The sequence below is a fragment of the Tachypleus tridentatus genome, chromosome 9 (assembly GCF_004210375.1).
Source record: "Tachypleus tridentatus isolate NWPU-2018 chromosome 9, ASM421037v1, whole genome shotgun sequence".
NCBI classification, from domain to species: Eukaryota; Metazoa; Arthropoda; class Merostomata; order Xiphosura; family Limulidae; genus Tachypleus; species Tachypleus tridentatus.
The window spans coordinates 74,512,826-74,530,871 of record NC_134833.1 but is presented as its reverse complement, the minus strand read 5'-3'; the positions used below and the strand labels follow the sequence as shown (position 1 = coordinate 74,530,871).

General features: G+C 32.4%; 1 protein-coding gene across 3 annotated transcripts in view; it reads right to left on the bottom strand.

Annotated features, from left to right (window-relative positions):
• Positions 1-17,537, bottom strand: part of LOC143225509 (protein kinase C-binding protein NELL1-like) — a 114,360-nt gene extending 96,823 nt beyond the window's left edge. For 2 of the 3 annotated variants that reach the window (XM_076455089.1, XM_076455084.1), the window contains exon 1: positions 16,953-17,537. Coding sequence is in view for 1 of the 3 variants with exons in the window: in XM_076455084.1 (XP_076311199.1) it covers positions 16,953-17,007 (55 nt within the window). In the remaining 2 variants the exon portion in view is untranslated. Of the gene's footprint in view, positions 1-1,449; positions 7,622-16,952 lie in introns of those variants that run through there. The other variant, XM_076455088.1, reaches the window with a different exon arrangement.
• Between the last annotated feature and the right edge of the window lie 509 nt (positions 17,538-18,046).

Sequence of the window (18,046 nt, the reverse complement as noted above, 5' to 3'; positions counted from 1 at the left end):
CCAACGCATTTTAATCTTACAGAAAAACTACAGGATGGGCACGTAATCTTTTATATTGTTTAGAGATAAAAAACACAACTTTGATACACAATCTTTAACATGGTTTAGAAATAAAAAACACAACTTTGATACACAATCTTTTGTATGGTTTAGAGATAAAAACACAACTTTCATACGCAATCTTTTACATGGCTTAGGGACAAACAAAACCTCTTTGATTGTCAATACAAGACAAACCGATACATTCAAAATCGCCGCCTGATGGCGCTGTGGGTGTAACTGACTAATTTAAAATCAAAACTTGCGAAAGCTACTTGTATTTCGTGCATAAAACTAACTGCAACTTACACGTCCGCAGAAGAATATACCTTCAGTGAACTTTTACGTACTAGAAGCGTTGCCGAAGAAGTGATCTTGTGCACTCTTTAAACTTATACTAAATCTATAGTGTCTTGTTTAGGTTACACCACTCTGAACCTTATACAAAACTTTATAATTAATCTGTACTTAAAAAGATGGAAAGTATTCAACTTCTAAAATATTAAAGCTCGGCTAAAAGCTTTGTGGTGTTTGTATTGTTTCACACAATGTATTAGGTTTTCAAAATACAGACTGTTTTATTTAATATAATTACATAACAGTTTTGAGGTACATGGAGTGTTGCGATTTGATACATTAATATTACCATCACTGTTTCACTGTTGTCCTTTACAAAAGTCGAAAACCTCAAACACAGCAAGAAAGCTGATCTCTAGCAGTCGCCCACAAATCATTTCAAATTAATTCTATTTATATGCAAAAGGCATTCACCCAACTCTTATATTGGTACAAATGTTAGTTAATAGATAATAGTAATCCGGTTAATGTTCGTTAATAATGAGGTTAACTTTATAATTGGTTTTACATTTTGTTTTGTTTTTTTCATGTTCAGAAAATCTTGAAATATGGTTTGTATTATAAAAATACATCATTACATTAATCAATTATCAAAGAAAATGTAATTACCATAAGTGAACCACCTATAAAGTAATAATTAATATCATCCGAAAATCAATCGCTTTTGATGACATTTGATCAAGAACACAAAAAGTGAAATTATTTTTGTTTTTAGACAAAAATATTAGCATAATGCTCAATTCCATTATTAGGCAACGTCAAGATAGATCGGATTGTTATTGTGTAGATACTAGATTTTCTGAACCTTATTGTAGTGCGTTATTAAATTTGGATGTAAAAATAAACCGAGAATTCAACACCATTTAATAAGTAGTTTTTAAAAACGATTTAGTTATCAAAATTGATTGAGAATCGGATTACATAGTATACAAGACGTAAAGCTAAACCGAGAATGGTTATTTTGAAACTCATAACTTCCGTTTAGTTTTCTTCTAGAGAGAAGGTTGTCAGTGAAACAATATGAAAAACATCAACTAAGGAGATTTGACTCACTGTAAACTCTCGCTATCTGTTCAAAAAGCTATACTCCAAGAATGCTAATATAAATGTTGAGTCGATGTTACAGAACTAACAAAACAATTCTTCCGGCAGAGCAACCACTTTAACCAATAATTTATGCGGCTAAAACAAACACTTGGTAACTCATAGATCTGTGTGTTTTAGTAACCAAAGGAAGACGAATTTGTCCTGATAAGCGGGCCGGGGCCAACGCTGCTACCGACGGAAGTTGGCAGGCGGTATTGTTGGCTCCAGACAGTCCACGCGAATTCTTTAGGCAACAAGCACACCCTCTTCATAACTCTTATTTGTCATTTCACATTTGTTTATCAGTAAACATTTCTAGAAAATGTCTCCTTAATCTATTTATTGTACTTAACACACCATGCTCTTGTGGATAAAAAACAGTTAGTGGTTAAACATGTTTCTTAATATCCTAATTCATCTTGTTTTCTTAAGAAATAATAAACAATTCTGACAAAAGAGCATATTTCGAAATACGATTTATGTGAACCTTTGGTTCAATCCACTAAAGGAAACACTAAAAATACAGTATAAAATGACAATTCAAATATTGGGCACAATGGGATTTCTTACTTTGTTACCTTAAGTACTTTACTTTTAAACCAGAACATTTCGTTTGTACACATGAAATAACGATGTAGGTAGTTTGGAAAATTCATATTATGTTAAGATGTTTTTTGATAAATTAAAATCTTCATTATATAAAACGAGTCAAGTAAAAACACAGGTTCTGGTCTAACAATTTTGCCTAACTAGGTTCGCAGAGGAATACATACAAAAGAAAAATTTACCACACAAACACAAATCAATCAAAATGTAATAAACAGCTTAAATTCTCCGAAAAAAATCATAGCGACATGTAGAAGTAATACTTTATTGAAAAAGTTGCTATTGGTTGAATAAGGTTGTGTAAAAGTAAAATTATTAAAAGTTTACAAACATGAGAAAGTATTTTTGACTGAATCCATGACATTTTGCGCTCACTAAACAACTTCGGAGGCGTCAGTAAAAATTAAGTTTATTTTAAGGATTGTAAATTAAAAAGTCATTATAGTTATCTTTATTAATTCAAAGTGCTCTGATACACATTTTATTATAGCATTAATAAAGAATATTCACAATGTCACTAGATTTTCTGTAGGGAAGCTAGTAATGGTTTTCTTTTCCAAGTAAGGTTAGCAATTTAGTTTTTATTAAGGTAGAGGTGAAGTCATATGTGATGTTAAACTACTTCAGAATTAATTTTCATTTATTCGGTAAATCTTCTGAAGCTTCAAGTACATTTCTGTCGGAATATATTTTAATTATTGACCTCCAGATTTTTAACGTTATATTTATCATATAGAGCATCAGACTAAATCTCCATGGGTAGAGTAGACATTTCTAAAAAAACAGTTTCTTAATTATTTAAAATTGTAACATTAAAAAACAAAATGTGAGGACGCCCACTACGCCACTAGGGCCGAATGATACACGTAGGTTTATATGTAAACACGAGGAGACTAGTTGGTTGGATTTTTGAGGTTAGTTCAATGGGAAAAAGACAGCTTAATGAAATGGGTAGTTTGCATTTATATAGGATACGGGCTGTTTCTGTGCAAAGGCAGCTTTAAACTAGGACTAAACAGTGGCAAGGGCTAGAAAAAAAAATAAAATCTAGAGGAAAATACAATAGACATACAAAATACAAATATAGTTCTAATAGTATGATCAGATGTTGTTACTGTAATGCTAGATATGTAATAATTTAAAATGAAAATCTGAAACAGAGGAATTAAAATAATCGGAATGACTGAAAATCAATTTTGATAACAGGAATTTATTTGAATTACAACTTGCTTAATAGAAGTATAATACTAAATAAAAAGATAGTGGGTTTATATGTAAAATTTAATTCTTGTTCTAGTTGAGGATATCATATAACAAAAATGGGATTTAATATATTTGAATTTCAGTGGATTATTATAAGGGGATAGGGCTTATAGCGAGAATTTGTTACAGATTACGAAAGGAAACTGGTGTTATTAACGAGAAACTACAGTAAAATAAATAATTTAGCTATTAGTGAAATTATAATTACGGAATATTTAAATTTCAGATATACAGATTGGAAAAGGTTAGTGTTAAATCATGAGAAAAACAAAGTTTTAGAAACTGTGCAAGATAATTTTTTTCACTAGTTGGTTATAAAACCTACTTGACGCATATGAAGGTAAAGAATAGTGAATTTTGGTTCCCAATTTTGAAGAAAAAGACAAACATTTTGCGAAATGGGCAACTGAATGGGCTAGATTAAATACAGAAGTTAACCATGTTTCATATATAAGAAGCTTAAATTTATTGCATTGATGGGAAATTTTGAGAATAACAGAAAACCATGAGTGCTGGTGAAACGGGAAGTTAAGAGATTAAAAAACAAAAGCTGTAATTGAAAATGTAAGGATTTCTTTAAACGCAACAAAGGAAAGCAAAATGCTAAGATGCGAAGGTTTTGAGGATAGTACAAGAGAGCTAATATCCGATGATTATAGAATGGTTGGGCTATTAAGCTACTACAAATTAAATTTTTACCAAGTCAAAATTTAAGTAGTATTCTTCGACATGAGCAGTTACGAGATAGAAATAAGCTGGGGCAAGAGTAGCACATTAGTTCTGAGCTTGCTAAGAAACAATTGGGAAGTTTAAAGAATGATAGAACTCCTGGGCCAGATAATTCTTACCCAAGAGTTTTGAAGAAGCTTAAGAAATGGACATGTATTCCACATCATATTACGTTTTTACGTCTTGAAAAGTAAGCAGATGATAGAAGATTGGATATTGTCCAATGTTTCTCTTATTTTAAGGAAGGTAATGATGATTTCTCCAATGATTATAGGTTCATTATTTTTACCTCAGTTGTGAGATATCAGTTTGAAAATTTAATAAAAGATGTCTTGAAGAGTCAAGTAACAAAGTTAAAGGTTTTGTTGGGCAGTCAAGATGTGTTTTATTATGAGAATTTTTAAGAGGATAAATGTATAGATTTAATGCACTTAATGATATAGATGAAAGAATGGCCAAAAAGTATTTACATTTTTTGATGATATTAAAGAATGGGGTGTTATTGGCTGGGAGGAGGGTGTTGCTTTTGTATAAAAGGATTTGGGTTTTTTGGTGAAGTGGATAAATAAATGACAGATGAATTTAATTATAATAAACGCAAAGTAATCCATGTAGGAATTCACAATTTGAATTACGAGGTTTTTTTATTGGGAATAATCTTAATAGTACTATGGAATAAACAATCTTGGTTGTCTGGTTGACCAGTCTGTTTAGCCCTCCAAACAATGTGCTATGCTAGTGGCAGAGTAAATAAAATTTTAGGTTGTATCTACAGAAATGTTGAGGTTATAACATCACTGTATAGGTCATTGGTTATTACACTTGGGGTACTGTGTTAAATCTTGCGTTTCTCATCTTAGAAAAGGTTCAGAGGAGGGGTACTAGGATGATACCTGGGATAGAAAGGTTGTCATACGAAGATAGATTAAGATCTCTAGAAATGTTTTTATCTTGAATATAAAAAAGGAGTTTCAGTGAATCTGATTGAAGTGTTTAAGATTGTTATGGAAATTGATAGGGTTGATGCAACATCGTTTTTCGTATTTAACGGTGAGAATAATAAGAATAGAGAACATAAGTGTGAATTTTGACATGGTATGAGTCATCTTCATCCAAGGCAGCCATATTTGTAAAAAGTTGCTTGAACTTTGTAATTGGTTACCTTCGGATGTTGTGGATGTAATATAATTGAGGAAGTTTAAGGGAAGTATTGATAAATATTTGAATAATAGTGAGGACTTTGAGTGTTTTATTTTACTAGGAGGCCTAGATGAATCAAAAGGTCTGTGTTGTCTTAAAAACAAATATATGTACGCATAATTAATTTATTTATTCTACAGAATTCAGCAGTTCCATAAACATGCAAACAAAATACTGAAATAATAATTGACAAAATATTTTTTGTCTTTCACAATTACCAGTATCTAGTTAACTTATTACACAAATAATTAATATTACACAACTTTATTTCTTTATTTGGTAGAAACATAGTATTTTATCTTAAAGTTTCGATTACAACAAAATTGTAAATAGCGTCTTTATCGATTTACCATTTTTAGGTTATTTGAAACAGTTAATTATTTGGATATTTTGAATAACATTATTTACACTAAGTACTATTTTATGTATTAATGAATGTTTCACGTTTCGTTTCATAACGGTTATCTACATTTCTCAATAGTACAATAGCGACAAATTATAATTGGGTTTGTTTTGAATTTCACTCAAAGCTACACGAGGTCTATCTGCGCTAGCCGTCCCTAATTTTCCAGTGTAAGACTAGAGGAAAGGCATCTAGTCATCACTACTCACCGCCAACTCTTGGACTTCTCTTTTACAAATGAATAGTAGGATTGACCGTCACTTTATAACACACCCATGGCTGAGAGGGCGAGTATGTTTGGTGCGACGGGGATTCAAACCCGCGACCCACGGATTACGACTCGGGTACCTTAACCACCTGAGCATGCCGGGCCGCCACAAATTATAATTTTAGAAATAGGTTTGGAAAGTGTATAATACTCAAACTGTTGTATAACGACGTACATTAAAATGTACATACCATTTCAAGTAATTACAAACGTTTAGTTAAATAAGAAATCAAATTACGTGTTCACCTAGTACATGTATTAAAATTTTGTGATTTCTTGTATCTTGTTACAAATTCTTTGTTTGTTTATAAAACAAAGCCACATTGTACTATCTGCTGGGCTCACCGCATAGAATAGAGTCCCTGATTTTAACATTGTAAGTTCCTTAACTTACCCCTGACAAACCAGAAGACCTGTTATAAAGAAAAAAAATCAAACACTTTTTATCAGTTCGAATGGATAAACATGTTGTAGTAATCCACTTTCAGTAGTATTTACAGTTTATTTGATTTTTAATTCCGCGAAAAGCTACTGGAAAGTTTTCTGCACTATCTTTCCCTAATTTTGATGTGATAGGCACATAATCAACATTACCAACCACCAGTTCTTAGGTTACTCTTTTAAAGACAAAATGCGAGATTGGTTGCAGATTATAACGTCCCCAAGGCTTAAAGAGTGAAAATGTTCAGTGACACAATTCATACTCGTAACCTGCAGTTTTCCAGTTGGGCATTCTGGCAGGTACTAGTATGAACAGTAATTTTATCATTTAACCAAACCTGTATTTATGTGTTGATCTGTTATTGAATTTGCATGGATATACAAACAGATTAAGCCCAACAAGGCCAAGTGGTTAAAGCGTTCGACTCGCGTAATCTGAGGGTTGTGGATTCGAATCCCCGTCACATCAAACATGTTCGTCCTTTCAGCCGCATGAGCATTATAATGTAACGGTCAATCCCACTATTCGTTGATAAAAAAGTAGCCCAAGAGTTGGTGGTGGTGACTAGCTGCCTTCCCTCTAGTCTTATACTGCTAAAATAGGGACGACTGGCGCAGATAGTTCTTGTGTAGCTTTACGCGAAATTAAAAAACAAACGAGCATAGCGATTACTCTTGAGTGAGTATTTTTTAAAATAAGTTTTTATTTGTTTATAGTTAAACACAAAGACACACAATAGGCTACCTGTTCTCTACTCACCACGAGTGTCGAAACCAGATTTATAGCGTTCTCCAACGTTCACCTAAGTTCATTGAAAATTTACACAAGATTCCAAATGCATTTTCATTACATGTGGGTCAATCGTTAAAATAAAAGTGTTCCTTTGGGATTACACCGATTTGATGCTTTAACGGTAGATATACTTAAATCTTTCAAACCACCACTTTCTATTCACTTTTCTTATTTGTATTTTCATGTTCTAGGCCGATGTGGACATTCCTCGATTAATTTTTGGTGTTGGAAAATCTTGATTAGATGAAAGCAATTCCCTTGGTAGGTCAGCAGTATGTTTACGGAGTTAAAATCAGGGTTCAGTTACCCGCGGTGTATAGAGTGCAGACAGCCTATTGTGCAACTTTGCGATAAAAAAAAAACGAGAAATAAATCTCCAGCAGAAACGTATCGAGTGACGAGTAATCTTTAACAGCGTGCTTTAACTACCTCAAAGATTTTCGAGACCCCTAGCGGAGACGTTGATAAGCTCCTTGTCCGGAACTTGGCGCAACAAATACAACAGTAAACAAAATAACAAGGTCAAATGCAATATTAAAGCTACTGAAACAAAATATTATTGCAACCAAAATTAGCGAGTAGTTCGAAGTTCGTCTGGCTGATACAGCAGTTTCTTAAACATCTGATATGCAAGCAGCCAAAATACAGATAATACTCTATTCCTAAGTAGCTTTCTTCATTATAATAAATCAATATAGTTTTATTAGTTAATTACCAATTACAAATGTACATGTTAGATTTCTTCCTGCTGATTGGTCGTTACAAGACGAACTTCTGTGAAATGTTAATCGCTGTGACAGTTAAAACATTACTCTCTACTTACAATTAGCATAGTAAGAACAAAATTTGAGATACAATTTGAAAGTATGTCACAAACACTAACCGACTTTGACTATGCGTACCACAAACTGGTTGTCCACTCATTGACCTTGATCATGTATTCTACAAATTAGTTGTCCATTCATTGACCTTGATCATGTATTCTACAAATTAGTTGTCCATTCATTAACTTTCTCTATGCATACCACACACAAACTAGTCTATTTATCATCCACATATCAATGAGTCTTTTGTTATATATCGTTTACAAATTCATACGTGTGTACAAAACAATCATTTCACATCAACAAGTTGCCATAATTTGTCATAGACAGTCGTAATGGAAAAATCTATTTGACAAATTATACGCTCACCAGGAACGCACTTTTAATTCTTTTTCTTGCTGTGACAAAACCTTTGCAGAATGCCAACAGTAGTTTTAGCTAAATGTTACATTGTGTAAACCAACAAATGTACGTATTGGGTGAATGTACGTTACAAACATGAATTATAGTATACAAAATCAATTATTCTAAATATATATATATATATATATATATATTTTAAAACTAGATGCTAATGTACTGTAGCAAAAGGTTTACCACCCTCCTAAATTAGAGAGAGAAAACCTAGTAGGTAAACAAAAAGATGAAACAACTGTATTCCAAGAAAGTATATGTCGTTAGACTTCAAATATAATAAATGTCTACTTTAATAATGAGTTAAAAAGCCAACATGCAAGGCAATTCACCTGAAAAATATACAGCTGAGGTCAAAAGAAAGCTCGCACTTCACAAACCGCAACAATACATTTAAAAAATCACATACTTTGATAAAGAAAACCAGAGAAAAATCATTCAATAAAATTCTGCACTAATAATACAGCAGACAGTTGAACTACTGGTACTAGAAAAACCATTATCATTAGCGTTTCTACAATCCAAAAGTCGTTATAATAACTACATTTATTCTAATTAATAAGCTTGTTGTTTCATATAATTATTAACGTATAATGCAGTTAAAAGTAGTTTTAATATAAACTGATCGACATGTGTTTACCAAATTAATGTCAAAACAAGAACACATCCGAGTCGATGTAAAAAGAAACAAATAATCACATAAGTTTAATTATTGATGATAAATATTAAAAACACAAATATTTATTCTATTTGCAGCTTTTTAAATATGTAACGAGAGTCAATAGGACCAATTTATTATCAAAAATTGTTACCCAAAGTAGTGTTTGACAATAACCATTCATACATTTTAAATAAACTATGAATAATTTTGTCTTACCACTTCAGGGTTCCCTTATAACAGCATTTATGGCTTGCACATTTCCCACGGAACTTCAAAGCATCCTGATGTGTACATTACTTCTACTGAGAATTGTATTATACAACTTGCACCATCAAGTACATATATGTATATATTATAACCATAAACTATTCAAGCCATAAACCAAAACACGTTAATATGAAATTTCGAAAAAATTAAATACGCTGCACATTTAAAAAAAAAAGGATCCTAGGGTACAAGCTTTTGTTTTTTAATGTGCAGCAAAGTTAAAAAAAATCATGTTAATATGTTTTGGTTTATGGTTTGAATATGTTATGGTTATAATTAATCAGAGGTTGGGATTTGTTGTTTTTAACGCTGTCCTTCATCATGATTTTATTTATTGATATAACTTCATTTAGATATAAATTATCTAATTTCACTATAAATATACATAGGTATTGAGAATATTGAAAATGGAATTTTAGAACTAGTATAAGTGTTTTGAACAAAGCATTGAACTTTAACATTACTATTTTAATCATAGAAATTGAAGCCTGCAATGAAAATATTATGTAAAATCAAAAATTATTACAGCAGTGAAAAGTATGGATCAACTCTTAGCTGTGGTAATGAGAATAAAATAAGTCTTATGTAAAAAAAAGTTTTGGTTTTCAGTTTCCTAAATGAATTTTATGTTATGGTGTTCAGAGTTTATGTGGTTAAGAAATACGTCGTGTTTACGATTACGGATAAGTAAAATTACATCATCTACATACCTTTTGTAGAGCGAGGGTGTGAGGTCAGAAAGACACTTGTTTAGTCACGTGTGCTCATGGTGACAAAGAAAGATATTAGCTAGTGAGGGTCCTAGCGATGAACCCCTCTCAACGCCACCTGTCTGGCCACACCATTGACCGTTAAAGACAAAGCGGTTTTCTTTTAAAGCTAAGTTAAGTAGCTGTGGAAGTTGTCGTTACTGGAAGATAGTTCAAGGTAGATTTTAGTAGAAAATATATTCAATGCTAAGTTTGCCATAATACATTGGTTCGAGTCTAGAAATAAAGAAACTTCCCTTGAGAAAGAAAAGGAATGCATAAGCATTAGTTGTTAGACAGTTTAAAACAGATACCAGGAAGTTACCAAGTATATAACTATAGGAGTTGATATTGGAAAGAATAGGTCTGAGTGGGGACCTGTATTTATGAATTTTGGGAATCCCAAATATAATAATGTGGGAGGAACCTGAAGGATACAGTTCACTGAATATATTATCAGAAATAATTTGTTGTTGTCTTAAGTTTCTATCTACACGTTGCAGTTTTTCTTTATGTTGGATGGTTAACAAGATTTGTATTTCAAGGCTTAAACTTGTTATTGTCTTGAATTTCTGATTTTGTCAATATAATCCCGTTTCTTCAGAATTACAAGTTCAGCACTCATTCGGTTGGATAGCTGTAAGATAGTTCCTGAAGAACGAAGAATTTTTCTTTGGGCAGAGAATTTGTTTGTTTGTTTTGAATTTCGCACAAAGCTACTCGAGGGCTATCTGTGCTAGCCGTCCCTCACTTAGCAGTGTAAGACAAGAGGGAAGGCAGCTAGTCATCACCACCCACCGCCAACTTTTAGGCTACTCTTTTACGAACGAATAATGGGATTGACCGTCATTTTATAACACCCCCACGGCTGAAAGGGCGAGCATGTTTTGCGTGACGGGGATGCGAACCCGTGATCCTCAGATTACGAGTCGCACGCTTTAACACCCTTGGCCATGCCGGGTCTTTGGATAGAGAAGGAAGGGAGTCTTGTGACAGTTATAGAAAGATGATAAGGTAAAGTTTTTATCCTAGTTTTAATAATATTATCAACATCAAGAGTGCTAGTACTTTTTAAGGCGAGTTTCAGAAAGGGTAAAGGTGATCACTAACTCTTAACTTGAGTGTTAACAAGCAGAAGTTTAGGCCTTTAGGTAAAGCATTTTTGCAGATTTCAGTTAGTTCTGCATCACTAAGGTTAACGATCGATCTGTTGGTTTTGGTTTAGCGAGACAGAATGAATAGAGCGAGACAGGTTAAGTTTTGTACATGTTCATGACCGGCTAAATTTTCTAGAGTTGAAAGTGTATATATTATTACGAACGTGGCTGAAGTCAATCCAGGAACTAGAATTTTATAGTTCCAAATAACGTGCTTCATGCTGTGTGGCAAGTCACTTCTTCGATGTTTCAACTGAAGATGGAGTTTCATTAAAATTGTTTACAAATGTTACTTTTGCTCTACTGTATAATACCCATTTTTTAATATTTATATTAGGAACCTGGTGTAAATGATGCATAATAATAATTAGCAAAATAAAACGGAAATAAACAAATAAATATTACATACACACATTTATATAATTTTATATAATAGCACTAGGCTACTGACGACTGATTGCCTTCTCTTGGTTCGAAATTATGTATGGTGTCAGCTACCTGGATAGTATATTGGCAATCATATGACGACAAGATTTCATAACTAGAGACTCTTTGCTTTGCCCAGTGCTTAAAGCTCCTCTAGCTCGTAACTGCCAACAATTCTAACACAGTAAATGATTATGTTTAGATGTAATACTACATTATACAGTTAAAGAAAAGCTTGAATATTACGAAGCTTGCACAATGACGTTTTGGTACATAGAAATTACACAAACCTAAACCACAGTTTCTTTATAATATAATTATTTTGTAATGGACAGTTTCCAATTGCATGAGTTCTTGCAGACAATATAAACGTAATTACGCTTCAAGAAAATCACACGTCTTTTACACAGTTTACAAACGCACGTGTTATCTTTACGTGCGTTTGTACATGTACATCGTCAGGCACTTTTTGTGAAAGTGAATATAAGATTTAATTTTTCACGCAGTCTCAAAACCTTTTGTGAGAAATTTCCCGTCATTCCTGTGTAAAAATGGTTTAACCCACGTTGGGTAGTTCATTAAGATGTTAGACACCTCCACTATCAATAACATTTTAGTTAAGGAGATAAACCCATCTTTTTGGGTAGATTCCTCCAGATTACTATTTAAAAGATTCGTAGTACAATAACTTAATTTTTCTTCGTTTGTGAAAATAGAATTATAGGAAGAATACTAATGACTCGAGCATGCTAATTACAAGTCATAATACGAACCTTCATCTTGTACATTATAATATTAAAGAGAACAAGCTATAATACTTTCGTTTCGCCGGAAGATTTTAGTAGCAAATACATCAATAATTTTATCCTACGACATATACAATACATGACCTAGTCCGTTTAGTCATATATTCCAAGATTTTAACTAAGTCATACCAAAGTTAGAACTTCTGACCAAACGAAAAGCGACCATATTTAAAAGTGCGGAAAGTTTTCAACACTTTCTGATTCGATATATAAATTTATTTTATTTTTAATCCTACCTACTAACCATTAGGGCATGCTTATTCGGCACGGAAGAAATCCAATAAAATAAAATCTATAACAGTTATTGCATTTTTTAAAACGTTTCAGAATGATCTCACTGACCAACAACAAACTGTGGTTTTATTTTGTAAATCTTTTGCTCTTTACAAATTACATAAAATATCAAATATTTATTTACTCTTTATTCAAAGTCCAATGTCGTGTGTACTACAAGTTTTCAACAAAACATCACATGCAACCGTCTTGGTTATCTAATCAAAAGAGCAGTTGAAATCTTCCAAACATTTTACAGGAAATACATACCATTGTTAAACTATTAAACTATGAATCTCGGCTTGACATAATGTAATTGTAATATAATATATACATACACACATATTTGCACATTTCATATCAATGATTATTTTATTAACGTAAATTAAAGATTATTCTGTCACTCAAACATATCTGATCTCGGCGAAACATAATGTGCTAAATACGCAAAGAGATCCCTTTAGGTGAAAAGGGTTTATCTTAGCAGCATTGAGAAACCTACCTAACCATTGCCTTTATTTGGAATTCAATATGGCTAAGATCATTCCTTCTAACACAAATTTATGTTTATGATTATCTCTCTCAACTGTTCCAATAAAACTAGTGTAAATACAAATAAGACTTGAATACCTAATAAAACTGAAAACTGGAAACCCAAATAAGAAGATCCCAATCAACTCCAGTTACCTTACCTGTAATCCGCTTTAAAGCAGTCTTTATAACATATTTTATTGTGTAATTACCTCTGCAAGTTTAGTATTTTGACTCAGATAATTATAATTTTAGTTATACACACATACACGTGAAAAGAAATTCAAGATTAAATTATTACTTCTCTGTACAAACATTCTCTCCAGTTATTCCCCAAGTTGTCAGTTGAAGCAAATTTATTCTGGCCTTATCAAGTAAGTGAGAAAAAACTATTAAGTGTATAAAACATACAGAAATAAAAAAAATGATTTGGTCCTTTAAAACTATCCTCGCACGCTTAATATTGAGAAAAGTAAACATTTAAATCTAAACTTTCTTTTTCAAGAACTTATCTATTTTTCTCTTAAAATGAAATATCTATTTTAACCTCTGAATTATTGTTTGAATGCTTTATCTACCACTGTGCTAAGTTCCTTTTCTTCAGTTATACTATTGCATGGATTTCCATCTATATCTAACTTGCGATACAAAGTGTGAGAACCTAAATAAATCACCTTCAAATAAAAATCTTGTGTGGTCCTGATTGTTTCTTTCTAATATGTCAGTCTGTCAACTTAACACCAAGGGATTAACATTTACACGATTCGGGGTATGTTGTTGGTCGGAAATAAAAACAAATTGTATGCATGTGTTATTACACCCCACAATTTGGATTTGTACATATTTTTCGTTGAAAATAATTCGTTCGTAAGACGTCTGCGAGGAATTAGGTTTTCATGTTCTCATTAACGTAAGTTATTTTATTCAAACAAAATTATGAAAAAGAAGCAAAAACAGAGGAGTTTGAAGCAACTTAAAATTAGATTTCGCCATCAGGCAAACTTCTTTTTATAATAGGGAATATTTTTCAGCAAAGCATAAGCACATATTTTTCAGTATAACTCGATATATTCAACATATTCATTAAATTGTTTAATATTTTTCTATAAGCAAAAAAAAAAAAAAAAGAGTTGTTCAATCTCATTTGTCTGGTAGAAAGAGTAACCCCTGTACTAGAATACAATATGAAATGTTAACCTCCCAAACAACTTAAGGTAAAGAGTATTACCGAAACATGGTCTTGGCATTATATATATATGGTTATAAAAATATAAAGATTTTCTTTGTACAAATGTATCAAGTGTGAATTTCTAGATACACCCTTGTGCAAATTAATTGAAAGAAAAGGTCATTTTACAATATTATCAGCATGGCGGCCGGTGTAGACTCGCTGGACCAGCTGATTTCTTTTAATAGTCATTTTTCTTACACAGACGGCGTCATTAGCTGTGTTTTGCAGTACGGTTGATCTATTTTTGGGACATATGACGAAATTTTGAGGAATATTACGTCATTCGAAATTGCGTTAGAAGGGCAAGGAGACCAGTCAAAACACAACTTCTTACCAACTCAATGAAGAAAAACGGTATCAATGGGGTCTGAAAAAGAAGAACTGGACGCAAGAACAATGGAGGAAGGTGTTATTCAGTGACGAGACTCATTTCTTCGTACAGGGTCAAAGAAGTCTGCATGTTCGCAGATCTCCAGGTGAAAAACTGAGAATCTCACATCAATCATTTCGTAAAGCATCCCTTGAAGAAGATGTTTTAAGGCTTTTTCAGCTACTGTGGCGTCGAGGGCTTACATATCGCAGAAGGTATGATGCGAGAACCACAGTACATCAAAGTTTTGCAGAGAAGAGTCGTTGCAGAATTGAAAAAGATTTCCAGATGGATCTGGCATTTCTCAGCAAGATCTAGCTCCGTGCCGCACATCGAAACTTGTGAAGAATTTTATGACTACAACGCAAATAAAGGTGCTGGACTGGCCTGGAAACTCTCCGGACTTAAATCCTATTAAAAAGCTTTGGGCGATTTGTAAAGAAAGACTTCAGGGAAAAGACTGTACTACGAAAGATAAGCTAATTGAGGCCATAATTGAGGTGCGGTACCGCGATCCAAAAATTAGTAAAGATTGCAGTAAACTCGTGGACTCGAGGCCAAAGCCGATTAATGATCTTCTAAAAAATAAAGGCGGTCATATCATATATTAATTTGTGAGTAATTTTTGGATTTTCAGAAATTAAACGCAAAAAATTGAAAAAATCGTAATTTTCCGTCTTGTTTCAATTAATTACTGTTGTTATTAATTATCAACAGTAAGTGGGTGTAAAGATATATAGATGCTAAAAATCATTAAATACCTAGAATACGTAAGTATGGTGTAAAGAGTTGCAGATATAAAAAAAAAATCATTAAATGCCAATAGTACTCGGGTGTGTCAAGCCATAGAAGTTGAAATATTTATTAAATACATTACTTTATCTGAATCACTTGCCCTGAGAAATCAGATTGAAAAAGTTTTCCGAATTCTGTTCGTAAGAACTTAAATGCAGACTGTTGATTTATTTGCGACTTCCCAATCCCCCTTTTCTTTATTCAAAAACATACAGACGTTGAAAACTTCGAACCTAAGGGGGGAAAGTGAACGTATGAATACTGTTATTTGGTCTCAGAAGTGAAAATAAAATAGAACGTAAGCATATAATTTAAAAATTAAATATGTTAATTTATCCTACAACATGTATTTCATGCGAGATTCACAATTGACTTACGTTATTACATTATATTTAACATAATAGGGAGAAATTAAAAATTTGCTGAAATCATGTGAAATGTTAAGTTGGTTTAATTTCTTCCTTTGTTTGTTGGTCAAAAATAAAATAATGATTTTATCTCTAATGTATGTATAGTCTACTTTTTTAAATATCGCCATAAAGTGAAACATTCAGATAATTTTCATCACGAAAGCAGCAATGATTGAATCACCCAATCGTCTGTCTGCATTCTTAATGTGCGAAAGCTCTACTAATCGTATAACAACTTGATTTAAAAAAAGTCCTGCAATATGATATGCATGTGAAATGTTATAACACTGCTACAAAAGATTGGTGTATAATGCATGCAACAACGATTTATGGTATTTTGAAATTTCAAAGTAACCAGTGAATGTTTTTATTTAAAATATTACTCAAAAATTGATTCCCGTAACTTTAACTTTTCACAAATTCACATGACATTAATTCATAATTTGATCTATTAAGACGTTTTGACCAAGAACATGCTATTTACTTGCAGAAATTGTTTTAGTAATTTTGAAATATAGGGATATTAATCTACAAATGGACATGTAAAATGAAACTGGTAAAACATCTCTGAAAACACGATTGCCATTTTTATTTAAAATTTAAGAAAAATTATAAAAACGTGCTTATGTAGTAATAAAATTTCAGTATCAGTCTGAAAGTGCAGTAACTCAGGAAATTTAAGAAACTACATCACTGATAACAGTATGCCGAGTCCTGTGTGTGTAATTACAAAACATTTTGAAAATTGCGCTTCAATAAGCACGCGTTTCGTTGTATTTTCATAAGCAGCACAAACTCTTCACGTTTTCCAATACATATAAACAAAATGAAAGTAATTATATATATTACTTACCTTGAGTAATAACAATGACCCTAAAGGTGAAAATCAGCCACACGAAAGCAATCATTTTCAAGTGTCATCAACAGATAAATTTCTACGAATGAGTTTTCGGTTCTGTCGACGTTATGAGCCTAATTCATATAATAGACATAAATGTATATGAAAAATTTAATGTTTATTGATATTTTTCGATCCAGAAACATTTCAACCAGCACCTGTGCTTGAACTCGGTCCAGAGTTTTTTTGATAGCAAACAGGTTTCATTTTTGAATACAACAGTTAGAAAAGAGAGTCAGAACGACCAGAGTAGAAACACGCTAAATTAGATATATGATATGGAATAAACGCTTGCACGTTTCAAAAACAAACCACTGTTACCAGGATTTGCTTATGTCGAATATCAGGAAAGATAACCAGGTGACGTAGTGTCGTTTCCGATAGTTCCGTCACGTCCTGTAGGAGAAGGACTGACTACAAACTTCGGCGTCAACCTTCCTGGAACTTTATAGGGATAACGTCAGTCACTGCACAACTTTCTGGTTATTCCTATTGATGACCAACCTTCTGTAGCTCCGACGCGAATATGTTGCGTGTTTCACGTCGTATCACACTGAAGAGATACGTCAACCAGCAGCGCCCTCTTAATAAAATATAATTCGTCGGTTTCTCCAAGGGTTCATCCGCAAAGGAAATAATAATTATTTTATTTCAAATCAAAAAATGATCTGCTTATTAACAAAAAATGTGCAAACGTATACCTTCTGAAAGGAAGCAACATTAAATAATAAGTACATCCGTATTTGAGCATAGTAAGTGTAAATACGGGAAAAAAATATTTTTCGTTGTAAATTTTAAGGACGTTTTATGTTTATTACGTGTCATTACATGGTATTCATGGTTAGGGTAAACTACGTAGAAATGAAATTGCTTGCTCAACTTACAATTAAAATACAAAAAGAGTCACAGTCATTTTAACAGGTTAATAGCCAGTGGGCAGAACATGAGGATTGAAGGGCTGCTAATGTTTTGTCTTCTTCTAATTTTAAGAGCGGTGATAAGAATTGACCAATTAGTGTTGCTTCTAAATTTGGAAAAAACCTAGAGAT